Source organism: Lontra canadensis, unplaced genomic scaffold, assembly GCF_010015895.1.
Source record: "Lontra canadensis isolate GAN:19392208 unplaced genomic scaffold, GSC_riverotter_1.0 scaffold66, whole genome shotgun sequence".
In the NCBI taxonomy this organism is placed as follows: domain Eukaryota; kingdom Metazoa; phylum Chordata; class Mammalia; order Carnivora; family Mustelidae; genus Lontra; species Lontra canadensis.
Window position 1 is genome coordinate 7,140,354 of NW_022631060.1, and position 24,763 is coordinate 7,165,116.

The 24,763-nt window shown below is 46.6% G+C and overlaps 1 protein-coding gene across 5 annotated transcripts in view; it reads right to left on the reverse strand.

Annotated features, from left to right (window-relative positions):
- KMT5B (lysine methyltransferase 5B) overlaps positions 1 to 24,763 on the reverse strand; it is a 50,658-nt gene that overhangs the window by 25,058 nt on the left and 837 nt on the right. For 2 of the 5 annotated variants that reach the window (XM_032879674.1, XM_032879672.1), the window contains exons 1-2: positions 6,630 to 6,814; positions 652 to 799 (exon numbers count right to left, since the gene is read on the reverse strand). In XM_032879674.1, the coding sequence (XP_032735565.1) occupies positions 652 to 799; positions 6,630 to 6,774 (293 nt within the window). In that variant the 5' untranslated portion in view covers positions 6,775 to 6,814. Of the gene's footprint in view, positions 1 to 651; positions 800 to 1,259; positions 1,281 to 6,629; positions 6,851 to 24,763 lie in introns of those variants that run through there. The other 3 variants (XM_032879670.1, XM_032879669.1, XM_032879668.1) reach the window with 3 other exon arrangements.

Below are 24,763 nucleotides of genomic sequence, written 5' to 3' on the forward strand. Positions count from 1 at the left end.
AGGTTCGAACTTAGTGTCTGGTGGCAATTATGAAATTTTCTAATGGTCTTTTTTGGGGGAAAGATGATGTTTAAGAGAATATAACAGATTTCACAAGCAATGTAATACCACCTCATACAGAGCGCATGTGATACTCAATAAAGCACTTATGCATCTCTCATCTGCATACTGAACAGAAGCACGTCTTTAAAAATATTCACTTCTACAATGATTAGCTGAACCTCAAAGATTAAGCATGATGGCAAAATTTTCTATATACAGTTGCAATTATTTAAAAGAAGAAAAGTCTATGATAAAATCATGGGGGAAAAAAAACCCTGATGAACCTACTTTGAGGAGAAAAAAAATCACATACATTTTCAAGGTTTCACAAGATCTTTCTTTCAGCTGAGATAATTATCATTAACATGTAAAACAGAATATGAGATGCTCCTCCGGCTTTATATTTTAATAGAAACAGCCTGAGATAAAATAAGAACACGGAATTAAAACTGACAAGACCCTTAGAAGCTTTTGTTGCTTTTCTTGGCTCACATATAGAAAATCTCTTTTAATGTCATTTTAAATTCTGACTAGAAGTAAAATTAGCATCTCTTTTCTTAAATTCTACATCATCATCTGCTCCACTTCAGGATAAAGACTCACAATTACCTAGTATTCATTTTGTGTGTTTGAAAACCTAAATAGGGATCAAGAACCAAGCTGGTCGCCAGGTCATCATTCTCACAGAGCTCCTTGGCAGACATTCCCGAAGACGGTACATATCGGCTCTGCCCTTCAAATCCCGAATTACCATTACCTATGAAAAGGAAAGAAAGAAAAGTTAACTCAAATGGACGACGACTTCTATTTACCCATAAAACCTTTAGCTTCACTGCCCTCTCGAGCTAGTAATTAAGAATTGAAACCACTTGTTTCAATCTGTTTAATTAAGGACTGAGTACCTTTTGCATAAACAGGGAAGCAAACACGGTGAATTACAGAGAGTCCTGTGGTTAGGAGATGACAGGATCAGGGTTCCCAAGAACAGGGTCTGACCAGGTGAGAGAATCCTGGGCTCACAGGCCATGTGGGCCCTTCCCGGGAGACAGGAACAGGGATGAGCGGACGCCCATCACCACAGCAAGACAGCAAAGTCGAGGGCCACTGCGGCTGGGGGCAGGGGCGAGGACCCAGGAAGAGCACAGGACGGGCTCCGCAGTAAGTGCCAGCAGGGTGGCTCTCCAGGAGCAAAAGGAGTCTGGAGGACGCTACTTCACCTTCCTGCTTTGGGGCAGGAAGAGAAGAACGATCCCCACTCGGCCGACGGCGGAGGCCCACCGGTTAGGAAGCTCGCCTGCGACCTAAGGCCTTAGGTGGCAGGAGCGGGGAAAACAGTACAGAGACTCGCAGGCCGATTTCCGACCCATTTGAAACAGATTTGGAACGGATGGGCACCAGCAGGGAAGTGCCCGAGGTAACTAACGGAACTAACTGGGTCTGGTGGCGGAAGAAACCTCGCAGACAGGGAACGGGAAGGCCACCCTCGTCTGGGTGAAGTTTCATCGGTGCTGACTGGCGCTGGCTCCGTAGGTCAGGGACGGTCTTTCCAGCCAGGCCGTTATGCCAACAGCGTAACTTTAAACCTCTCACAAGTAAGGCATGGAAGAATGAAGGACCCAGTGAGAGGTAACCTTTTCTTCACTCTCTCAAAAAAACAAATTTAACACTAAACATACGGAAGGCCCTACGGAAAGGCAGGTGTATGTTTTGGAATCAAACCATTTGCACATAGGTATTTAAAAGGCATCCAAGTTGTTGTATTTTCTACGTTATTGAAATGTAACTCACACACCACAGGATTCACCCATTTAAAGCACACAGTTTAATGGTTTTTAATGTTTTCACAGAATTGCGTAGCCGTCGCCACAATCAATTCTACCACATTTTCATTATTCCCAAAACAAACCCCATACCCATGAGCAGCAGTCACTTGATTTTCCCTTCCCTCAGCGCCAGCAACCACTGATCTACTCTCTGTCTCTACAGATTTGCCTGGTCTGCAAATTGCCTATCGATGAAATCATCCAATATGAGGTCTTCTGTGATTGGCTTCTTTCAATTAGCATAATGTTTTCAGGGTTCATCCATGTGGGACCACACAGCAGTACTTTGCTCCTTATTACAGGCCAAGTAATATTCCATTGTGTGGACAGATAGTCTTTTGTTAGTTCATTCATCAGCTGACGGACACTGGGCTGTTTCCACTTTCGGGCTGTTATGAATAATGTTTCTATGAACATTCATGTAAAAGTCTCTGTGTGGACCTATATTTTCCATTCTCTCAGGCACACACCTAGGAGTGGAAGTGCTAGGTCATATGGTAACTCTGTGTTTAACCTTCTGAGAAACTGCCAGACTTTTCCTAAGTGGCTGCACAATTTTACATTCCACCAGCAGTGTATGAAGGTTCCTAAATTCTCCACATCATCACCAACATCCGCTACTATCTGTCCTTTTAGTTTGACACATTCTGGCGGCTGTGAAGTGGTATCTTGTGGTTTTGATTTGCATTTCTCGGATGACTAATGATTTCAAGCATCTTTTCACGTACTGGCCATTTGTGTATCTTTGGAGAAATATCTATGCAGATTCCCTTGCTCATTCTGAATTAGAGTTTGTCTTTTCCTGCTGACTTGTAAGAGTTCTTTGTATATTCTAAATGCCAGTCCTTTATCGGATACAGGATATGAAAAGAAAATTTCTTTCCCTCCCATCTCGTGAGTTGTCTTTTCATGGTCTTGAGGTTATCCCTTAGAGCACAAAAGTCCGTACTTTAATGCATTTCCATTTATCTTTATTTTTCCTTTTGTTCCTTGTGCTTTTAGTGTCCTAAAAAACCACTGCCTAATCCAAAGTCATGAAAATATGTGCTTATGTTCTCTAGGAATTTTATACTTAAGGTCTTTGATCCATTTTGATTAATTTCTCACACACAGTGTGAAGTTGGGTCCAGCTTCATCTTTTTGCATGTAGATACCCAATTTTTCAGCATCATTTATTGAAAGACCATTCTTTCCTCAATTAATTTTCTTGGTATGCCTGTTGAAAATCAACTGATTGCAGATGTGAGGGTTTATTTCCAGATTCTGGATTCTATTCCATGGATATATGTCTAGCCACGTACCAATATAGTAACACTGCAGTTCTGCAGGAAGTTTTGAAAATGAGAAGTGTAGGTGTGCCATCTTTGTTCTTTTTCAAGATGTTTTGGCTACTCTGGGTCCCCCGAATTTCCACAATGATTTCAGGACTGGCTTGCCAATTTCTCTGCAAAGGAGCCAACTGAGATTTTGACAGGGACTGTGTTCAATCTGTAGATCACTTGGGGAGTACTGCCATCGTAACAATATCAAGTTTTCTAATCAACGAACATGGGATGTCTTTCCCTTTAGTTAGGTCTTTTTAAATTTCTCTCAACAATGACTTGTTTTCAGAATATAAATTTTATACTTTTATTGTCTGCATCCTGACTCTATCCTGCTAAACTCATTTATCAGTTCCAATAGTTTTAAGTGGATTCCTTAGAATTTTTTATACACACAGTCATGTCATCTGCAAACAGATTATTTTACTTCTTCCTTTCCAATCTGGATGCCTTTTAATTTTCTTGCCTAAGTGCTGTGGTTAGAACCTCTAGCACAATGCTGAACAGAAGTGATGAGAACAGATATTCTTATCTTAGCCCTGATCTTAAGGGAAAAGCATTTCATCTTTCACCATTAAACAGGACATCAGCTGTGGGTTTTTGGAGACATTCTTTATCGGGTTGAAGAATTAATTATTCTATCCCTGGTTTGTTGAGTGTTTTTACCCTGGAAGGGTGTTGCTGAATTCTGTCAAATGTTTTTTCTGATCTACTGGAATGATCATATGGTTTTTGTCCTTCATATTACAGATACGGTGGTATTACATTAATTTTCAGCTATTAAGTCAACTTTGCATTCCTGGGATAATTCCCACTTGCTTGTGCTATAGAACCCTTCCCACTTCTTGCTGGATTTGGTTTGTTACTATTTTAGTGAGGATTTTGTATCCACATTTATTAGCAATCAATTGGTCTGTCGTTTTTCTGGTATTTTTTCTTGTGATATCTTTGGTCTTGGCGGCAGAGTAATAGTGGTCTCATTGAATGAGGAAGTGCTCCCTTCTCTTCTGTATTTCGGATCAGTGTGTGAAGAACTGGGGTTAATTCTTCTTTAAATATCTGCCAGTGTTCACCAACAGAGCCATCCAGGCCTGCAATTTTCTTAGTAGTGTTTTTTACAAATTATGGATTCAACCTCTTTACTTGCTACAGGTTTATTTAGATTTTGTATTTCTTCTTCAATCAATATTTGTAGTTTGTTACTTTCTATGTTCATTTCATCTAAGTTCTCTCATGTGTTGGTATCCAGGTGTTCAGAATATTGAGCTGTAAACTTTTTTATTCCTGTGAGCCAGTAGTAATGTCACCGCTTTTCTTTCTCGAGTCTTCTCTTTTTCTTGGTTAGTCTTGAGTAAAGGTTTGCTAATTTGGGTGATCCTCTTCTCTTTTCAAAGACTCAACTTTTAGCTTTACTGATTTTCTGCTGTCTCTCTATTTCCCTACTTTGTAAATTTCTACTCTATTATCCCCTTCCTCCTGCTTGCTTTGGGTTTAGTTTTCTCTGCTTTTTTTGCTGTTTCAAGTAAGAAGTTAAGTTACCGATGAAGAGTTATCTTTCTTCTTTTTTTAATACAGGTGGTCACAACTATAAATTTCCCTCTAGACACTGCCTTAGCTGCATTCCTATAAGTTTTAGTATGTTGTATCCTCATTTTCAATCATCTTGAAGTACTTTCTCATTTTTCTTGGATTTCCTCTTTAATTCATCGGTTATTTAGGAGCGTGTTGTTTAATTTCTCAAACTGCTGTGATTTTCTAAAATTTCTGTTATTCGTTTCTAACTTTACTCCACTGTAATCGGAGAACATACACTGTATGGTTCCAATCCTCCAACATTTATTGAGGCTTGTTGCATGGGACAACCTATGGCCGACTCTGAAGAACATTCCATGTGCACTGAAGAAGGACGTGTGTTCTGCTGTCATGGGGTGGTGCGTGACACAGCTATCCGTCGGGAAGAACTCGTTTAGGGTACTGTTTCAGTCTTCCTTCCCCGCTGGTCTTTGGCCTGGTTGTTCCATTCATTACTGAAAGCTGAAGTCAAATTACTGCTGAATTCTCTGTATCTCCCTTCAGTTTTGTCTGCTGCTGTGTCACGTACCTTGCAGTTCTGCTGTCAGGTGAAGTCGCTATAACTACTAAGGACGGAGCACAACTCCGTTTCGCTTCCCTCTAGGCTCTCGAGTTGTACCACTCCTGTGCAGTCACACTCGGCGTGACGCTGTCCATCTCCACACTCACTGGGGTTTCCCAGCCTGTCCTCAGAACCGGTCTGCACTTGGCAGAGCGTAGCATATGTAACGATCATTCTCTGTGTCATGTACTGCCGACAATGAAACTAATGAGGCCAAAAGCCATTTGAAAAAACAAAACAAAGAAAAGTAACCAAAAAAAGTTGCCTCATCCACTGACCAGAGGCAATACCACTAGCTAGGGCCACGACACCTCTCACTTCCTTCAGGTTCCCATCACAAGCTCCGGGGTGAGCAGGAGTCCATGAGGAGGAGAATCTATTCAGTTTTGGGCTCTCCCTCTAACTCCTATCCCAAGCGGGGCTTTCTGCCTTGTTTTCACAGCCGCGGTGACCCGCGCTGCTACGGAAGCACTGGGGGCAGCCCAGGCCCAGTGAAGTGCGTGAGTGTCTGGACGGCAGGGAAGGCACCGTCAGAAGCGGGGCAATGTATCCGAAACTGCTCCAGGTCCCAGGCAAACCCAGCTCGCCTCCGGACAGGCCAGCGGCAAGGCAAACTAGGCTCTCCTGGAAGGCGGTTAACGTAACCTCGGGAGAAGCCGGAGCAGAGAAAGCTGCCCTCCTTACCATGGCTGTACCCCCTCGGATACCTTCATCCAGCTGCCTACTCAGGTGCACAGTTATGCTGGGGCACGTTCCCGCTCTCAGAACTCTCAGCGGTAAGCCTGGAGGTGACGAGGTACAAAAGTCGCTTGTCATCCCCGGCACTCCCGTGTCAGGATAAATGACTGTTCAGCCCATGTGAACAGAAACAACGGTGACAGTTTGGGACAGTGCCCTGAAGTCCACTTCCTCTGCACAGCGGACTTGACGACCTATTGCTAAGCTTTCAAAGAAAAACATACTTACGCTTACATCAGATGTAAAAAATACAGTTTGAACTTGCAGGAAATCCAGTGGCAGCTCTTGAATATTCTTTTACAGAACGGACTGAGCACTCAGGCACACATCCTACAAAACGTAACTTGGTCATGGATCTGAGAGCGTAACTACAGTGATCACGTTAAGCGCTACACGAGAGGTATGCACATCAGGCGCCGATAAGAGCCGTTTAACTTTGAAAGGGTAAAGCATGCCGCTCGAACCGTGCGAACACGAACAAGGGCTCGGGAAAGCCAGAATACACATTCCAAGCTGCAAAGAAGGCCTGCCCGGAGGACCGCGAACAGGACAGCGGTGCTGTGTACATACATCTGCTTGACCTCCTCTCAGCCGTGTGTCTGCCGGCCTTCGTGGCCTCCTTGCCCGGGGGCTGCAACCTGGGCGGGCTCTGCTGCTGGCCGCCACTCCTCCTGCCATTCACCACCATGTTCTTGGGTTCGCCCAGCCACTTCATGCCCACAGACCGCCTGACCCAGGTGCATTGAGTCGCTGTCTTCAGAAGGCTCAGAGGATAATCCCAACGTTCTCTCCTGACGGAGACAAAATACGAAAAACAGAACCGGGAGGTAAATACACAGATGCCCACACTACCCGGGCCCTTGAGAGAGCTACAAGGCATGACGGCTTCGGTGCTGGGAGCCACGGAGGAGCAGCAGCCAACCCCGCCCGCCCGTGGCCTTGAGGGTGCGGGGTGCTCCGCTGGGGCCGCGGGGAGGGAAGAACGGGAGCAGCCGAGCCTCAGCCCTCGCGGGCGCCCCCCTGGGCACACCGAGTCGGCGTGGACATGATCCAAGGCGTGCCATGGGTCCGCTCGAGGTCTCCAAGAACAAGTGCCCCCTCGAGTTCATTGAGGAACGGGTGGGGACACACAACCGTGCCAAGAGGGAGAGAGAGGAGCCCACGGGCGTGGGGGCAGCCACGAGGAAGGCGGCAGCCAAGGGCTGAACCCCATACCTCTCTGTGTAGAATAAAGCCTTTTTTTTGGCGGGGGGGAGGTAATTTAGTAACTGAAGTTTCCACTCTTTAAAGACCACTTGGCACCCCAAGCCATCCAGGGCTGTGCTGAGGCCTCTAGCACCCCGACTCCGCGGGCAGGGAGCTCACGGCCGTGCACGTCGCCTGCGCTGTGCTCAGAGACCGGTGAATAGAAAACGCTCCAAGTACTTCCCTCTCAGCCACCAGGAAGGTTCGTTTTGCACCTTGTTATGCTGGGACTCAGGTACAGTGCAGCAATCTGCCCAAATGACACGCTTTGGTAACAGTATATTAACTGTGCAAGAACTACTGTTCTCTCTTCTGTTCCGAGAACTTAAGAAAAAGTATCTAAGTTCAGTTTTGTCCACAACAGCTTTGTCTTTTGTTGTTAATTTGAAGCCAACCATCAAGGTGTTTCAGGGACTGACACTCAAATAGCAAAGCACTGCCCATCGTGAAATGTTTGCCTTTACAACAGCAACAGAAATTGAGAGACGGTATTTGCTAAAATAGAGATATCCTTCACCATCTGAATTTTAATTAGCTGAAATTGGGAACTGGATGATTTTGATGGTGAGGGATGTCTGTAATTTATATGGACCTTTGGAAGTAAGGGTGTAACAGATTACATTTTGCTGGTCATGGAATGAGAACAGGGATGTCCGTGGCATGGCCTCATTATGGAATTATGTTTTATTGTAAATCAGACTAAAAGAGCTCCAGGATAAGAAAGTGCAAACACACAGAACTTCGGAGCTAAAGGGGCTTTAAGATCCCAGTACAACTCCTTCGATTTGCAGGCGGAATGGACACCACAGAGGCGGAGAGGTCCCACGCCCCGGCCATACCATTGGCCGTGGCAGAGTAGGGAGAACCCAGCACTGTTGCCTGAGGATCTCTTCCTACCCCAAAGGCCAATTTCCCTTATTTTTTTCAAACACAAAAAACACAAATGATACATTATCTTGAAGAGCTTCTAGAAATGTATACCTGGTCATACCTTTAATGATACCAAACAAAAATACAAAACATTTATTTTTTTAAAACCTTCATTTATTTTAGAAAGCATGTGCATGCGTACAAGTGGGGGGAGGGACGAGAGAGAGAGGGAGGGGATCCAAAGCAGACTCCCTGCTGAGCACAGGGCTCAACTCGGGGCTCATTCCCGTGACCCTGAGCTCAGGACCTGAGCTGAAACCAAGAACAGATGCTTAACCAACTGAGCCACCCAGGCCCCCCGGAACTCATTTCTGCGTTGTTTTAAACTGTAAAACACTAAAGTTATAACCTGACCTCTTCAGTCCTCTTCTTTCTCAAGACGCCACTCTGTTAAAGGCAGCAAGCGAAGCCCCCCGCGCCCCCCCGGCAGACAAAGACATGGCAGGAACGGCAGCCACTGCGGACAGCAACCTGCCCATGACCTGCCCCTCCCACCTGCTGCTTCACCCCCCACTTCCACACCTTCAGAGGAAAAGAACAAGAAGGAGAAGGTCAAGTGCTTTTGGTCCTCGAGGAAGTCCATCTCAAGAACGCCCTCCTAGGACACAGTTTATGGGGCATGGCGGAAGAATGTGTTTTCAGGACTCAGGAGTCCTAACACCCTTCAGCGCTGAGACCTAAAACAGAACCACGTGGGAGAGAAAGGAGCAACGTGGCTTCAGAGAGAATTAAGAGAGAAAAGAAAGAGCAAGTCCTCTCTCCTCGGAGAATCCTGAATCCCAACCACGACCCTCACTCAGAGATCAAAAGCAGAAAACCCGGACGAAGCCCAGCAGCTTGTCCTTAAGTCAGCCCCGCTCGAGGTCCTGATGTAAGCTCCTGTGGGAGAGCTACTGCTCTCAGTTGCTTACTCGTTCACTCCATCATCTGTTAGGGTAAAGGGCGATGCCAAAATTTTAAGCTGAGGAAATTATACCTATTGACCTAATTTTTTCCCTGAGAATTAGGAAAAGTTTGCCAATAAATCAGCACACTTCAGCCCAGTTCATGCAGCAGAGCCTGAGATCCACTCTAATTTACACACAATTTCAACTAAACCGAGGATTAATGATCTACCCAAATCGGAGCAAACTCATTACCTTTCGTGTCATTTGTACTGCAGTCAACTGATACTATTTTGTTGGAACTATTTAAATACTAAGGCGTCAGCGCGTCCATCAGAGAACGCGGCTGATTTCACTAGATGCGCGCCGTGCGGGGCAGCGTTCATCTCAGCAGAGGCTCCCACACTCTCCACTTGTTCAGGTAACAGCGGCTGTCATTAAGGCAAAAGACTTCATTTACGTTCACAAATGAATTTTCCTGTAAAACCAGTTCTAGTGAAACTATAGGAAATTTGGGAGCGGCTTACACATTTCTAGCTCAAGGGGGGCCTGGATGGCTCAGTCGGTTAAGTGTCTGCCTTTGGCTCAGGTCGTGATCGCAGAGCCCTCGGATCAAGCCCCTTCTCGTGTTCAGTGGGGAGTCTGCTTCTCTCTTTCTCTCTGCCCCTCTTCCTGTTCGTGTTCTTTCTCTCAAATAAATAAAATCTTAAGAAAAAATTTCTAGCTCAAAATGAACATATATCCTACAAACTGGGCACCGATCGTTCTGCCCGCCCGAGCGCGGCACCTGCTGGTCGGCACGGCTCTCCGGCAAGCGCACACGCCGAAAGGACGCGTCCGCACTGAAGCTGGAGATGCAGTTTCAAACACTGCCACAGCCCATGCGGGACAGACTGTGACGAAGCGGAAGCTGAGGACACTGGGTGGCTAGCAAGGCCGACAGGCTTCTCGATGCCCACGGAGGTCCCACTCCCAACAGAAGCCAGAGCACAGTCTCTCTGGCTGGGACCAGACAGCTCACAGAGAAACACCACCATGGTGTTGACTTGGCTGACAGTGTCTGAGCTAAGCAGCCACTAACTATATTTACGAGCAAAAATTACCCGGAATTTATCCCAAAATAGGCAGAAAAAATTTTCAAGACAGGAATACTGGCCACTCTTTAAATGGCATCAACTACAAATCTCTCTCTGTTCTGATTTCCCAATACAACTGACCCTTAACAACATGGGTTTGAACTCTGTGGGTCCACTTCTTTGTGAATTTTTTTTAAATAAACACAGTACAGCACTATACATGTATTTTCTCTTCCTTATGATTTTTTTAAAGATTTTATTTATTTATTTGACAGAAATTACAAGTAGGCAGAGAGGCACGCAGAGAGAGAGGAGGAAGCAGGCTCCCCGCAGAGCAGAGAGCCCGATGCGGGGCTCGATCCCAGGACCCTGGGATCATGACCTGAGCCGAAGGCAGAGGCTTTAACCCGCTGAGTCGCCCAGGGGCCCGATTTTCTTAATAACGTCTTCTGCAGCTTTACATTACTGTAAGAACATGGTGTGTAACACAGCAACATACAGAGTTTGTGTTAACCGGTTACTTTGTCTACAAGGCTTCCAATCAACATGAGGCTGTTAGTAGTTGAGTTTTTAAGAAGTCAAAGGTTGGGGACGCCTGGGTGGCTCAGTTGGTTAAGCAGCTGCCTTCAGCTCAGGTCACGATCCCAGTGTCCTGGGATCGAGTCCCACATCGGGCTCCTAGCTTGGCAGGAAGCCGGCTTCTCCCTCTGCCTCTGCCTGCCGCTCTGTCTGCCTGTGTTTGCCCGCGCTGTCTCTCTCTCTCTCTCTGACAAATAAATAAAATCTTAAAAAAAAAAAAAAAAAAAGTCAAAAGTTGTACGTGGAATTCTGACTGCATGAGGGCATTCAAGGGTCATGTGTGTAAAAGCATTAGAAAAATTATTAGACGTCTACTATATTCCGGTGTTCCAGGCCCTGAGGATACAGCAAAGAACAGAAACAGGTTTCTGCCCTCATATGTGCTTATATTCTAATGAAGAAATCTCTAAAAGTAACACATCACTGCAAGCACCTGAGAGAAAACAGCAGTTTCTAGGCAGCAGGGAGCGTTCCAGGTAGCGTAGGGGAAGGGGGAAGCCAGGCAGCAACGGAGAACATAACATGCCCCAGCAAAGAGCGAGCACAAAGTCGGGGAGGGGGAGAAGCAGTGGGTGTGAGGAGGACCAGCCCGGTGCCCAGCGTGGCTGTAGTGGGGTGAGCGGGGCAGGGGCATGAGGGAGGGTCAGACGGACCGCTAGAACGTCACTGCTGAGACTTGGGCATGAACACTCAGGGAGACGGAAAGCAGGAATGATGTGGTCCAAGCTACCATTTTAAAGGCCCATGCTAGCTGCTTGCTGTTTGGAGAAAACCTCACAAATAAATGCTAAAAAACAAAACAAAACGCAGATCTAATGCTGCTACTAGTAACTGGGGAACATAAGAGAAGGCACCAGTTAAGAGGCTACTGCAATGAACCAGAGGATTCTGGGAGCTGGGAGCAGCATAGGTAGGTGGTGGGAAGCAGCTGGGTTCGAGATCTCTTCTGAAGGTTCGAGAGTAGGTTCGAAGACAGACAGGATCTGTGAAAGAAAGAGGAGTCTAATATGCTTCCGAATTGAAGGACGCTTTCCACAGAGGCGGCAAAGACTACAGGAAGCTTGGGTTTTGGGAGGGGTTGGGGTGCAGGAGTTTGGCTTTGGTCACGTGTGAGATGCCCAGCAGAAACCAAGCAGAGATGGCGAATGAGCTGCGGGATACAAGGGCCTGGAGTACCGGTCAGGCTGGTCGGAGCACTCATGAGACGAGACAGATGACAGAAGTCTAAGGACAGAGGGGGTAGCCCTCCAGACGAGAAACCAGCAGCAAAGGATACTGGAAGGGGCAACTAGGGAGGGAGGAGGAGCAAGAGCAAATGAGGAATCAGAGCTTCAGGAAGGGAGTGACCCCCTTGGGCACTGCTGCAGATGCTCACAAGGCCAAACTCTCTTGCAAGAGCTGAAACTCAGGGACAGGATGGATTGTAAGCCCCGCTCTGAGACAACTGAGAACTTCTAAAATGGGCGTGATGTCTTGAAACATGGGCTTTTGGTGAAGAGTCAGATGGCAGAGGGGAATGTAAGGAATAACGAGTAGAAAGTCTTAAGGGGACGCCTGGGTGGCTCAGTTGGTTAAGCAACTGCCTCCAGCTCAGGTCATGAGCCCGCATCGGGCTCCCAGCTACACAGGGAGTCTGCTTCTCCCTCTGACCTTCTCCCCTCTCATGCTCTCTCTCAGTGTCTCTCTCTTAAATAAATAAATGAGGGGCGCCTGGGTGGCTCAATGGGTTAAAGCCTCTGCCTTGGGCTCAGGTCATGATCTCAGGGTCCTGGGATCGAGCCCCGTGTCAGGCTCTCAGCTCAGCAGGGAGCCTGCTTCCCCTCTCTCTCTGCCCGCCTCTCTCCTACTTGTGATCTCTGTGTCAAATAAATAATCTTTAAAAAAAAAAAAAAAAAGAATCGTTTTCTACCGGAGTGATTTTCTACCGGAGTGATAAGACCATCTGCGTATAACAGGGTGGAGCTCCTGAGGGCGTGGCCAAGGCTCTGCTCCCTCTCCTTTAGAGCCGCCACAAGAATGATGCAAGCGGGCTCTGAGGACACCCGGCCGCGCCAGCGCCCCAGGACAGACTGCGCCAGTCCCCAGAAGCTCCCCCACTCTGAAGTCAGCAGGAAAGGAGGATTCACCTCACGCGGCTTCACCACACCAACCGGTGGGGAAGGAAGCACCTACTTCAGATTCTACTTTCAAATATAAATTTTTAAAAAGGCAGGCAATTTGTGATAACACAAAACGTACTTGGAAACCACTAAACTGGGGCGCCTGGTGGTTCAGTTGTTGAGCGTCTGCCTTTAGCTCAGGTCATGCTCCCAGAGTCCTGGGATCGAGCCCCGCATCGGGCTGCCTGCTTGGCGGGAAGCCTGCTTCTCCCTCTCCCACTCCCCTTGCGTGTTCCCTCTCTTGCTGTTGTTGTGTCTCCCTCTATCAAATAAATAAATAAAATCTTAAAAAAAAAAAAAAAGAAAAAAAAACCCTCTAAACTAAGAGTTGCACTTAAAGAAGAAAGTATTGAAAGATTCAGAGTTGTATTTAAAGAGGAAACTTTTTGGGGGCACCTGGCTAGTTCAACCAGTGGAGCATGAGTTCGAACCCCACACCAGGTGTAGAGATTACTTAAAAATAAAAAAACCTTAAAAAAAAAAAGGAAACTTTTTCTATAATAATACCACTAAGGTAGGAGATGCGTGCGCGCACACACCCCCCACCACCACCCATTCCAAATCACCAACAGCATTCCCTGTCTTTGGGGGAACAGGATTAATATTTTTAAAAATTCCCACTCCCAAAATTTACTATTTGTAAATTAGGGGAAAAAAAAAACAAACAACCATCAAACAAAAACCTGCTGACATTTGAAATTTTCTCAAAGGAAAGCAGAGTTGTTTCATAGAAACTGTGCTTGGTTACTGTCAAGTGCCCGCACTGTTTCCAGCAGTGACAGATCTTCGACAAGTGTCAACGAACTTCTCTCCTTCCACTGCCCCTTTGTGACACATGGGGGATTATAAACTGTTCAGTGACTTTCAATTTAACTGCTCATGCCCAATTCGAAAACTCTGGTTCCAGTCCTTTCCTAGTTGTAGCTTTTGGACATTTCCTGCTGAATGTCTTAAACACAAACCAGGCTTTTAAAACTGTATCCAAAAAATGAAAACACGGATTCTAAAAGAATCAAGAATTTTAATATATATAATTCCTGTGATATAACCAAGAATTTTCTAATGGCTTCCATGTTGAACTTGTCTCAGTTTATCTTAGAGAAGTTATCCAGTGGCAAAGAAATAAGTCCCAAGGGGTTGAGAAGGTAACACACGCTGTTAACTAAAGCAGGCTTTAGCTTGCTGGAGGACTTGGAAAAACTTAACTGAGAAAAAGCAGAGCAAACACTTTGCAAGTGATTCGGCTACACTACACTGAGAAAATGATTCAAAACACCAAATGGTTAACAGCATTATCTCTAGAGAATGAGATCATGAGTAATTTTTTTCACAAGGTTCAGCTTTTCAAAACGAGCCTGTATTACTTTTATAAGAAAAATTTAAAAGGAAAATAAAAAAGCACAAAAATCCTTCCGCATCATTCTTATGTATATAAGTTAAAGCTAATTTCTACAACCTTAAATACAGTAATTCAAACATCAGGGAAGTCACATGTCACTGAAGTAAGTCCCCACATTTCTGATGCTTGTGGACGGACGCTGGTGCGCAAGGGCCGCAGTCCCAGGCCCCCTGAAGCGATGTATTTAAAATAAACGCAAGGAAGGCAAACCAAAGAGCATAACATGAAAGCCAGCACTATCCAAAGAGGAGACAAAAGACAAACAGAGACGCCGCAAAGGAACAGAAGCACCCACACGGGTCTGGCAGTGAGCGTACAGGCTAGGGTCGGTGCCAACGGTGTCCCATCCGCGAAGTGAAAATCCAGTTTCCATTCTAGGCTCACACTCCTGGCCTACATGCAATAGCGAAAACAAAAGAATTTGGAAATTGTTACCAACTACCATTAACAGAACTTACCTTGCCAGTGCCTAGAAGGGGCCTTTGGGACCCAGCCCTGTCCCCGCCCCTCACTCCAGCTCCAACTCCAGACCCAGCCCCGGCCTGCGAGTGTGCTAGGCGTGTTCCCTACACAGGGCCTCTGTGTTGGGATGCCGGCAAGCTGCCCTCGCGTGCGGCCCCCCGACCCCAGTCCTTCATCCCACAGACTGCCTTGTTATATGCTCTTCCACGGTGCTTATTACAACTGTACTTCTTCGTGCGATGACGTAGTAATACTTGGCTCCCGCACTGCCGTGTGTGCTGGCTAAGGCACACTTCCGGATCACTGGAACCTAGCACAAGGCCCAACACAGCGCAGGTCCATCCGTATCACATCCCCCTTCTGGTCGCAAACCGAGCCGCTACATGTACGCCCAACTGGGGACTAGCTCGTTCTCGTAAATCTGAAGTTACAAAAGGGCTCTACAATAACGGATCAGGGAATTACACATCAGTCTTTACCAATGGTTATTCCAAACTCATCTGTAATCAACACATATCCAAGCTCCGTGGGACCCTCAAACAGGAATGCATGCTATCAGGCCAAGACGAGCAGCCCGTGAAGCTACCAGAAACACCTGCGGTCAACATCCTGCATCACAACACAGTAAGGCTGTGACGCCCTCTGACAAGACAGCTCCGCACTTGCCATCTGTCAGAGACGACCATGAATCCACGGTCACACCTGCGACCTGACAACCTGCTCCTATAAGTACTGTCAGAAAGAAGTGTTATTCGAGAAGTTAGACGACTATTGCTTCTGCTTTCTTTTCCAGCTTTGACAGAGTCAAACTCAGCAATCGCTTTGCTTCAGCCAGTCTGACAGCCTCCCCAGACGGCCGCAGGTGGTGAGGCGCCACCTGCCCCAGCACGAGCCGGCACCTGGTTCGGAGCAGCTTCCCCCGGCGCAGAGGAGGTGTGGCCGGATAAAAATCCAAGATGACAGGACGGCGAGAGCCAGTGCTGCTAGTCACGCTGGGCTGGGCGTGCTCACTGCTCCCAAGGAGAATGCAGTGGGCTGAAAATCAGTCCTCAAGGATATCAGGTCCTAATCTGGAATCTGCGACTATCAGCTTGTAAGGAAAAGGGTCTTTGGGGAGGCGATTTAAATTATGGATTTTGAGATGACACAGGTTATCTGAGTGGGCTCTAAATGCTATCACAAGAGGCCTTAGGAGAGCCACAGAGGGTGCTTTGACACCATTACCCCAGAGGAGAGGGGGAGGACTGCCGTGACACAGCCACCCGCAAAAGACCGCCGCAGCAGAAGCTGGCAGAGGCAAGGAACAGATTCTCTCCTACGGCCTCCAGGGGGAGCCCTACCACACCTTGACTTTAGCCAAGCACAACAGATGGTGACCCTAGAGCCTGCCCAACTGAGAATCCATCTCTGCTGTGCGAGGCCCCCAACTTCGTGGTAGCTTGTCAGAGCAGCCACAGGCAACTAATACAGAGACCATGACAAAGTAAACCAAAGTGAAAATGCTCTACAGTCCCCAGAGCCCCCAAACACATTAAAACTCCAACATATCACAGGAAAAACTCTTAAACACCTCTGAAAAGTTGTTTTAAATATACTTTTTAAAAAGGTCATTTCCCCCCTTCACCTGCACGTGTGAACCACAGCTACAGAGAGAACTATATGGATTCTGAAGATAAAGCCAGCATCTCAATCACACATTTAACTGCTTTAACCCCAGATAACCAAGACCTTCTGTAGAAGTGTTATGATTGTACATTTTTACATTAACGTAAAAATTTTACCGTAAGAATGAAAACTAAAACTCTTAGCTAGGATTTTTCACTTAGCAAAACATTTGAAACAGCAAAACATGCACTACAGGTAAGTCCACGATCAGACATTACAACACGCAGGCCTGCTCATCCACAACTGGGCATGTAATCGACTCCCCCCTCCAACTGCCTCAGGGCAGAAACTACTGATTCACAGTTCCTTATTTATCCAGTAATACCCAATTTTCATCCAATACGTATCACAACAAAGGATTTGATAGAAGAAAGATTTGTGTTTTCAATGGTCTTGGTAGGCATTTCTAAACTAAAGGTTCTAGCTGATGCGGTTTTTGGGACAAATTCTGCAAAAAACAAAACAAAACCACCTGCGTCCCCATCTCCCCACATCTGATCCATGTGCCCACCTAGTAATGCCTATAAATAAAATCAAGGATGCTTCTTTTGTTACTCCTCCCCCAGACCCACACAGCATTTTACTTTTCTACAAACAGATGCCACCTAGTGTCAGAAGTCTGTAAGGACAGCCTACAGTTCCTCAGAAGCCGCTAGGTAAGCAGAACAAAGAAGAATCCATTCTTACTAGGCAAAGACCTGGGTGAGGAAAAATTTCCAAAATGTTAATTCTTGGGCTGGGTCTTAGAGGCCAAGACTAAGTCTGGCAGGAGGCAGGGCACATGGGGTTCAGGATGGGGCTAGGGATGGAGTCCATGCACCTAGGTTCCACTCCGACCCCATTCATTTCTCTCTAGCACCGCAGCCAGGGACAAGTCATTTAACCTCACAAATGCCTCCTAAGTAAAAGGAAAATACAGCCCACTTCCTCGGTTTGTCACACGGATCAAACAAGCAGAAAGAGCTCATAAAGATCTCCAACTGGCCCCTTTTCAAGCGATGAAGGTAGAAACAGAAGGTCGGATATGCTGACACATTGTTCACAAAACTTAAATCAAGTAGAAACTTCCCCTCCATTCCTTATCCTACCATAACTCCCCCAAGAAAACAACCACATCACCTCCACCAAAAAGTTTCAAGAGAATAAAAGGACTGGGGTGCCAATTTATGAGAGAGACCCGAGACCAGCTTTGCTTTTCTGACTGCTCCTGAGGAGAAGGGATGTGGCTTCAGGCAACAATGTAGAATGTAGAATTAAAAATGTCAATGTAGAATTAAAAATCCTACCAAACTACCAAACCTCACATACCAACATCCAGGGAGATTACAGATTTTGTTACAGTGGAAGTTAGCTCATTGTGTTTCTGGTAAGACATATTTTTTCTTAGTGCAACTTCACCTTTTTATTTTTTTTATTTTTTTTATTTTAAGGAATCCCTGCACTCAGCATCAAGCTCGAACTCACAACCCTGAGATCAAGAGTCTCGCACTCCACTGACTACACCAGCTGGGTGCCCCACTGTAACTCCACTTATAAAACAAAAACAAATAATAGTTCCTCCATTCATTTACCATTTAATTCTCAAATCCTGTAAAGTACCTACTTTTTTCTCTCGATTATACAGACGGAAGGAGGCAGAATTTGCTCACTTGTACTCTAGAAAGGATCCTACTGGTGAAAAAGCACGTGGCTGGAGGCGGAGAGCAGCTCAAATGCAACAGTAGCGGCGGCGGAGGGCTGAGGGAGGGAGGAAAGCTGGGGGAAAGCTCCGGAAAGCTCCGGGGTTTCAAAGAGAAGGCTGGCAAGACTTGGTAACAAATCAGACACAGGTGGTGAGGGACAGAAAGGAATTTAATTCAGATGGGCCAGAAGCCTCTAGCTGGGCAGACTACAACACTGCCACAAACTGAGCTACAGAAAGAACAGGTTTGCAGGAAAGATGAGAAAGGTTCAATGTGCTGAATTTGGGGGGAGGGGTCCACAACCCAGGTGAAGACCTCAGAACTCAGGAAAAAAGTGGGGGCCGTGAAGAGAGCAACACTAACAAAAGGACTTTACAGTTTACCAAGAGTTTCCACATCATCTCAATTCAGAGAATCACAGAACGGCAAAGCAAAAAACCTTAGATTAAAAAAACAAAGCAAAACAAAAACCAGGCTCAGGAATCCCTGGCCTGCCCAAAGTAATTCATTCCTCCTGACAAGATAATAGGCTACCAAGACACGAACCCAACGGGAAAAAATGGGCTTTCTCACAGGCAGTTAGTGGAAGGAAAAGGGGAGGGAAGAGAGAAGGAACTACGTCGGGCAAGAGGCAGGCACGTGGAGAGGCGGAGGTCCTGCAGATGGGTAAGTGCTGTGAAGTCCAACACACAGCTAAGGAAACGTCTGCTCAAGGGGGGAGTGGAGAACTGGGTGCGGCAGGGGCAGCCTGGCAGTCCCGGGCACGACAGAGAAAAGCTCTGAGCTCCGGGTCCCAGGCACCATATTCACGCGATGGCTCTCACCAGCATCCCAGAACTGCGCCAACACCTGTACGTGCACCCTGCCATTTACCCCCGTCACAGCCCCTTAATCATACACTGCACATTCAACTATGTCTCAACATGAAACAAAAACATTGAGTTCTCTCACGTGTACAGTAACATACACGATATCACCCCCATTTTACAGACGAGAGCAAGCCTTAGAGAATCAGAAACAAATTAAGTCGAGGCTGAGTGACAGCCTGTACACTCCTGACACTCTGAAGAAAGCGATACAAACAAAATTTTAAACATACTTTGCCCCATATTTGAAGAGTAAGGCCCTAGAACAAAAGTTGCTTGGTTCCTAATTTCTTGGATCTCAGAGGACAGCGTGGGAAAAGAAACAACCCAATAGGTATGAAACTGCAAATTCTGCTACGAACTTTAAAGGAAACAAATAGAATGTTAGAGAGAACCAGGTGGGAACAGACTTTACACTGGATGACCAGGGAAAAGAAAGAAAAGGACAAATAAAAAAGAAAATCAAAACAAAACCAAACCCGCCCCTCTCCTTTTTTGCACGGGGGGGGGGGGAGGGTTTGCAGGAAAGATGAGAGTGGTGTCAAAAACACTCCTGGTATCTATATCAAACAAATATTTTCTGAGGCAACTGGCTTTGTCTAAATCCTCTTGGGCCCTGAGTGAGGTCTGTTTTTGTTTCTCTTTTGGAGGAGACAAGAGAAGGTTTCCATGCGGCCTCTCCAGCCCCAGACTCCACTGGTTCACCTTCTGAAGGATAAGGACCCCCTTTACTCCTCGGTGGGGGGGGCACCGTCTTCTAACAGCAGGCTGGTTTTCTTGCTAAGAACATACATCCCTCCACGTCATGCAACACAGGCATTTCCTTGAAAATAATACTCCCCAGAGAGCGTTACACTGTATCAGCTACTGCAACCTTGTCCCACAAATTGGACAGACGAAATGAATCATTCTGCAGACCTAGAATCCAACATTCATCAAGAAACCTACCCGGGGCCCCTGGGCACTGTTCGTGGTGCTGGAATATTGTTGCGTCCACCAAACGCTAGAGGGCGTGGGTGAGCTTCAGCTTTCAGGAAAACCGGGCGAGGCTACTGGAGTGGGAGACCTTGCGTGTCCAAAGGGAAGCCTGTGAAGACTGGCTATCTGAAGAAGACGGCAGAAGGATGCAGAGTAGAAAGCAAGATGACCCTTCAGGGAAGGGACCTTCTGCCTGAGACCTGAGAGGCAATGCCCCTGCCGTCAGAGATCTGCCCGGCAGGAGTTCTGATAAAGATGCTCAAGTTGAAAACACAGGTGTTTGTTTCACCCCGACACACCCCTGAGGGTCCATCTGCTTGGCAACCCTACGAGGTCGGGGAGACAGGCACGATCACTACACGTGAGATGGCTATGGCTCAGGAATAAAATTGCTTTCCTGAAGTCAATTCTATTCAGCGGTAAGGCCGGGTCTAAAACCCAGTGTTCAAGCTCAGGTCTGGGGTTTACTCCAACACCCGAGCCACTTGATACGCGCATTGCCCATAAATAAAAAAGCTTCTCACCAGGGAATGCTCCCTAGGTCTATCTACTTTCTCCTTAGCGCACCCTTATTAATACAGAAAACAGAGACATCTAGTAGAGAAGCAAGTCATGAACAGGAGCCATCCAGAAGCAGGAGCCCTCAAGCTGTGGGGCCATGAATATACTCTGGCCTCTTGATTCTAAAACCCAACTGACTGTAAGCTACAGCATCAACTCAGAAAAAGGGAGGAAAAACTACATAAGATACATGGATGAATCATGTATAGAGAGGGATGTCAAAATATTAAAATAGTTCTTAAAAGTAAGAAAACAGGGTGGCGATTAAGTGTAAGTGGTAAAATAGAATTCAGAATTGGAAGTGATCTCAGAGATTAAAGTTCAGTTGTAGAAGCTGAGGCTTGGCCCCATGTCTTATATAAATAATGACAGAGCAGACTGAAGCCCAGGTATTGATTCTTACTCCAATGGTCCTTCATCAAACTCCAGAATTATAGGTTAAGTAGTCATAATTGCATACAACCCTGTGTGGTTTAAGTTTGTCTCACACAGACATCAGACAGCCCCAGATCTGGCTGCCAGAGGTGGGAGCCGGAGGCAGTGACTGACTGAACTGGTCCCAGGAACCCTCTGGCATGATGGATGCAAAACGTAATTTTGAGCATCGATGGCTATGGAAATCAGTGACTTCTTTTCTTCTTTTGTGATAATATTTTTCTTTTTTTTTTTTTTTTAAGATTTTATTTGACAGAGATCACAAGTAGGCAGAGAGGCAGTCAGAGAGAGTGGAGGAAGCAAGCTCCCCGAGGAGCAGAGAGCCCGATGCGGGACTCGATCCCAGGACTCTGGGATCATGACCTGAGCCAAAGGGAGAGGCTCCAACCCACTGAGCCACCCAGGTGCCCGTGAGAATATTTTAGAATGCAACTGGTTCCTGGTTCCATCACCAGCTTTACAAAGATAATACATCCACTCTGTCTCCAATACGGTGTGTCAAAAGGAAAAGCGTTTTATTTTGTTTTGTTTTTTAAACCTAACATTAGGCGTTAATATGGCTTTACAAAAATAAGATTATGGGTCTTTCCTGTACAGATGGATTCTTACCATGGCATTCCTTTAAAACAGTAAAATCCTATAATGCAAGTAAATTAAGATATGCAAGACTATATTTTAGGAATACATCTGTTGAATCAAAATATGTTTGTAAATGACAAATGCTTTCCTTTATTTGAGTAGGACAAAAAGAAACTCAGATCACATTAATAAATTCCGAGATAGATACCAGTCAGGCATGACCTTTCCTCTCAGCCAACACTTCTAGGAAACAACAAATTATGGAGGAGAAAAGGGTCTACAGTAATAAGTAAAATAAAAACAGATTTGTAGAGATTGGGGGTGGGGGATGATGTAGAGTTGGTAGAAAGAATTTAAAGAAAGCTGTTAACTTTTCCCTCATTAAAAATCCTTTAGACAAAAACCTAGGATACTCACTCCCTACTGTTCGCTAGGACCCCTTCCTCGTACAGCATGTTCAATGGAACTCAGCCATTAAAACTTCAGGGCTTAACTCATATTTCAAACTTAAGAGCTCCAAACAGAAAGTAGTTTTATGAGTTCAAAGTTGGCAGTCTATGCAAGAAATCACTTTTCAAATCACTGTGTTCTAATGCTTAGGACACCCTAATGATTACAATTTAAAGTGCATTAGTTTTAATTTTATTTTGTAATAATTTGAGATTGTGCTTAAATCTCCCATTTCCTACACCAAGACATGTCAGTTAAATAAGTTTTTGCCCCCAAAATAAAGAGTAACTAAAAGTCAGACTGAAAAATTCAGTTACATCCTATATAGAAAACATCTTTCTACTGTATACAACTGTATCTGAGCTAAAACTACACCATTTACTTAGTGTGTCTGTGTAACCAGTACTGGGTCACTGTAGAGCAAGGACATAGGATCCCGGTGTGGAAAACTCAACAATTACAGTGTTCTAGGGCTAACATATAACAGAGTCCTGCAACTCCTCCTCCACGGAGGAGGATTCCAGTGAGTGGAGAAAAAGTAAAGCTAATATATGGTAGGCAAGAGTATAAAACAATGGAATCCACATGGTTTATCGGAAAGGATTTGCTCTCCCAAGCCATGGGAAGGACATTCCTGGGGACAAGGAGCTGTTCAGATAGCACACATGTCTTTGCAACACAACTGGGCCACATACTCATGTCCTACATAGAGAAAAGTCAGAATCGATCCCAGATTTATATGACACAAGGGAAAAGTGACACATCAACATCCCCAAAATTCTATGCTTGAACACACGAACAACCTGTGACCACTTCCTTCACATCATATTCTGCTATAAACCCCAACCTTCCACCCCCCCACCCCTCCAGTAAGCCCACCGTTATCTGGTTCAAGGACAGAAAGCAGTTCAGTGTGTGATTGATAAGACAGATGAACATACCAGCAAGAGAGCACTTGACTTTGAAAGAGTCTGGTTTCAAAGTTCATGGGTACAAAATCAAGCCCTCCTCTCTGGAAGACTAAGTATCCATAATAATCCTTTCACTCTCAAACTAAGTTGCTTTGTGAATAACAACAATGTTTTAAAGTAACATCAGAAAGGACATATTTCAAAAAACTAAATACAAGCTTTGAAGCTCTGTAACCTGGAGATTAACAAATTCACTTTCATCAAATGCCTACTAAGCACCTACTCGGCACCTGCTAAAGGCAGAGGAAGTAAGTAATAACCCAACCGTTAGTTCACAAAAAAACTGAAGGGAGAGGCAAATAACCAAATAAAATGCCAAGTAACCACTGTTCAGGGAACGCATAGGAAGTGTGGTCCTCCAGAGTGGGCCAGTCTTTGCAGAGAACTTTCTCACTGGACCTTTCTGACGGATGGGGGGGGCGGGCAGGGGGCAGAGCCGGGCTAGGAATGAGGACCAAACGGCGCCAGGCATGGGAAGCTCGTTGCATTACAGCCTGGGAAAGGGAGAGTAGAACGTATAATTTTAAATAGTACGAACTGGAAAATGGGCCGGGAGTTTCCCCACATGCTGGGATTAAAGCGTCTGTGGACTTTACTCTGCGAATATAGGGAGCTCCGGCAGGGAAGGGGCCACACCTGTGTTTCAAGTTGCCAAACGTTCGGCGACAAAGTAAACTTGTATCCACAGCAAGTAACTCTTTAGGTACGTGTCATTTCAATATACACAAGTTACCCGCGTTTATTTCAGACAAAAATGATTTCTCCCCGCCCTTTCCGAAATACTTATGCTTTTACAACTAATCATCAGAAGTGACAGCCGTGTTCTCCGTGTCAAAAACGACAGGAAAAAGCTCCAGCGGGCAACTGCTTCCTCTGACGATCCTACGGCCGTCTTCCGACCACGTTTAACCACAGTTTGAGAAAGTTTAAAGTAGCTTAAAGTGTAAAACGGACCTGATGCAAAGTCACAATCACGACCGACCAATTCATCCGCCCGCTACTCTACATAAGACCTCCCCGCGAGGCCGAATTCCACTTTTCTAAAAATCCTCTTTAAGGAACACACGTTCACCTCCTTAGTAACTCTAGTTTTTCCACTTGCGGGATCGGAAGCGACAGCTCCTGAACCGGGTCAAAGGAGCCCGGCGACAGAAAGAGAGCCCCTTCCTGCGGTCCAACGCGCTTCTACACCATTCTCGCAAGCCGGATCCCGCGGTCGCCACGAAAACACGATCCCCACCCCCCACAGGTGGGAGCGACGCCGATCCCCATCACCTCCGGGCGTGCAGACGGACGACCGCCACTCTGCGGGACGGCCGGGGACCGAGGGGACCCGGGGCGCGGGAGGCGAGCCGCGGCCCGAGGCCGGCGCCGCTGTCAGCGGAGGGACGGGGAGGGTGGGGGACGGGCCCCGGAGGAGACCTGGAACGAGGCTCGAGCCCAAACAAAAACAAGCCGAAGCGCAGCGCGGCAGAGGTAGCAGATTGGGCGAGCCCGATCACGGCTGCCCATTGGAGAAGAGGGAAAACAGAGTCCCCCAATCGCGAGCGGCGGGGCTGCTCCCCTCGTGCGGCCGCGGGCCGCCCCGGCGCTTCCCGGCCCCGCGCTGCCCGGTGGCCGCTACCGCTCCCTTCCGGCGGTGGCGCCCACTGCAAGGCCCGCACCCCCGCCCGCCGCCGCCGCCGCCGCCCGCCGCCGCCCGCCGCGCCGCGCCCCTAGGACTCTGTTTTCCCTCGTCTCCAATGGGCAGCCGTGATCGGGCTCGCCCAATCTGCTACCTCTG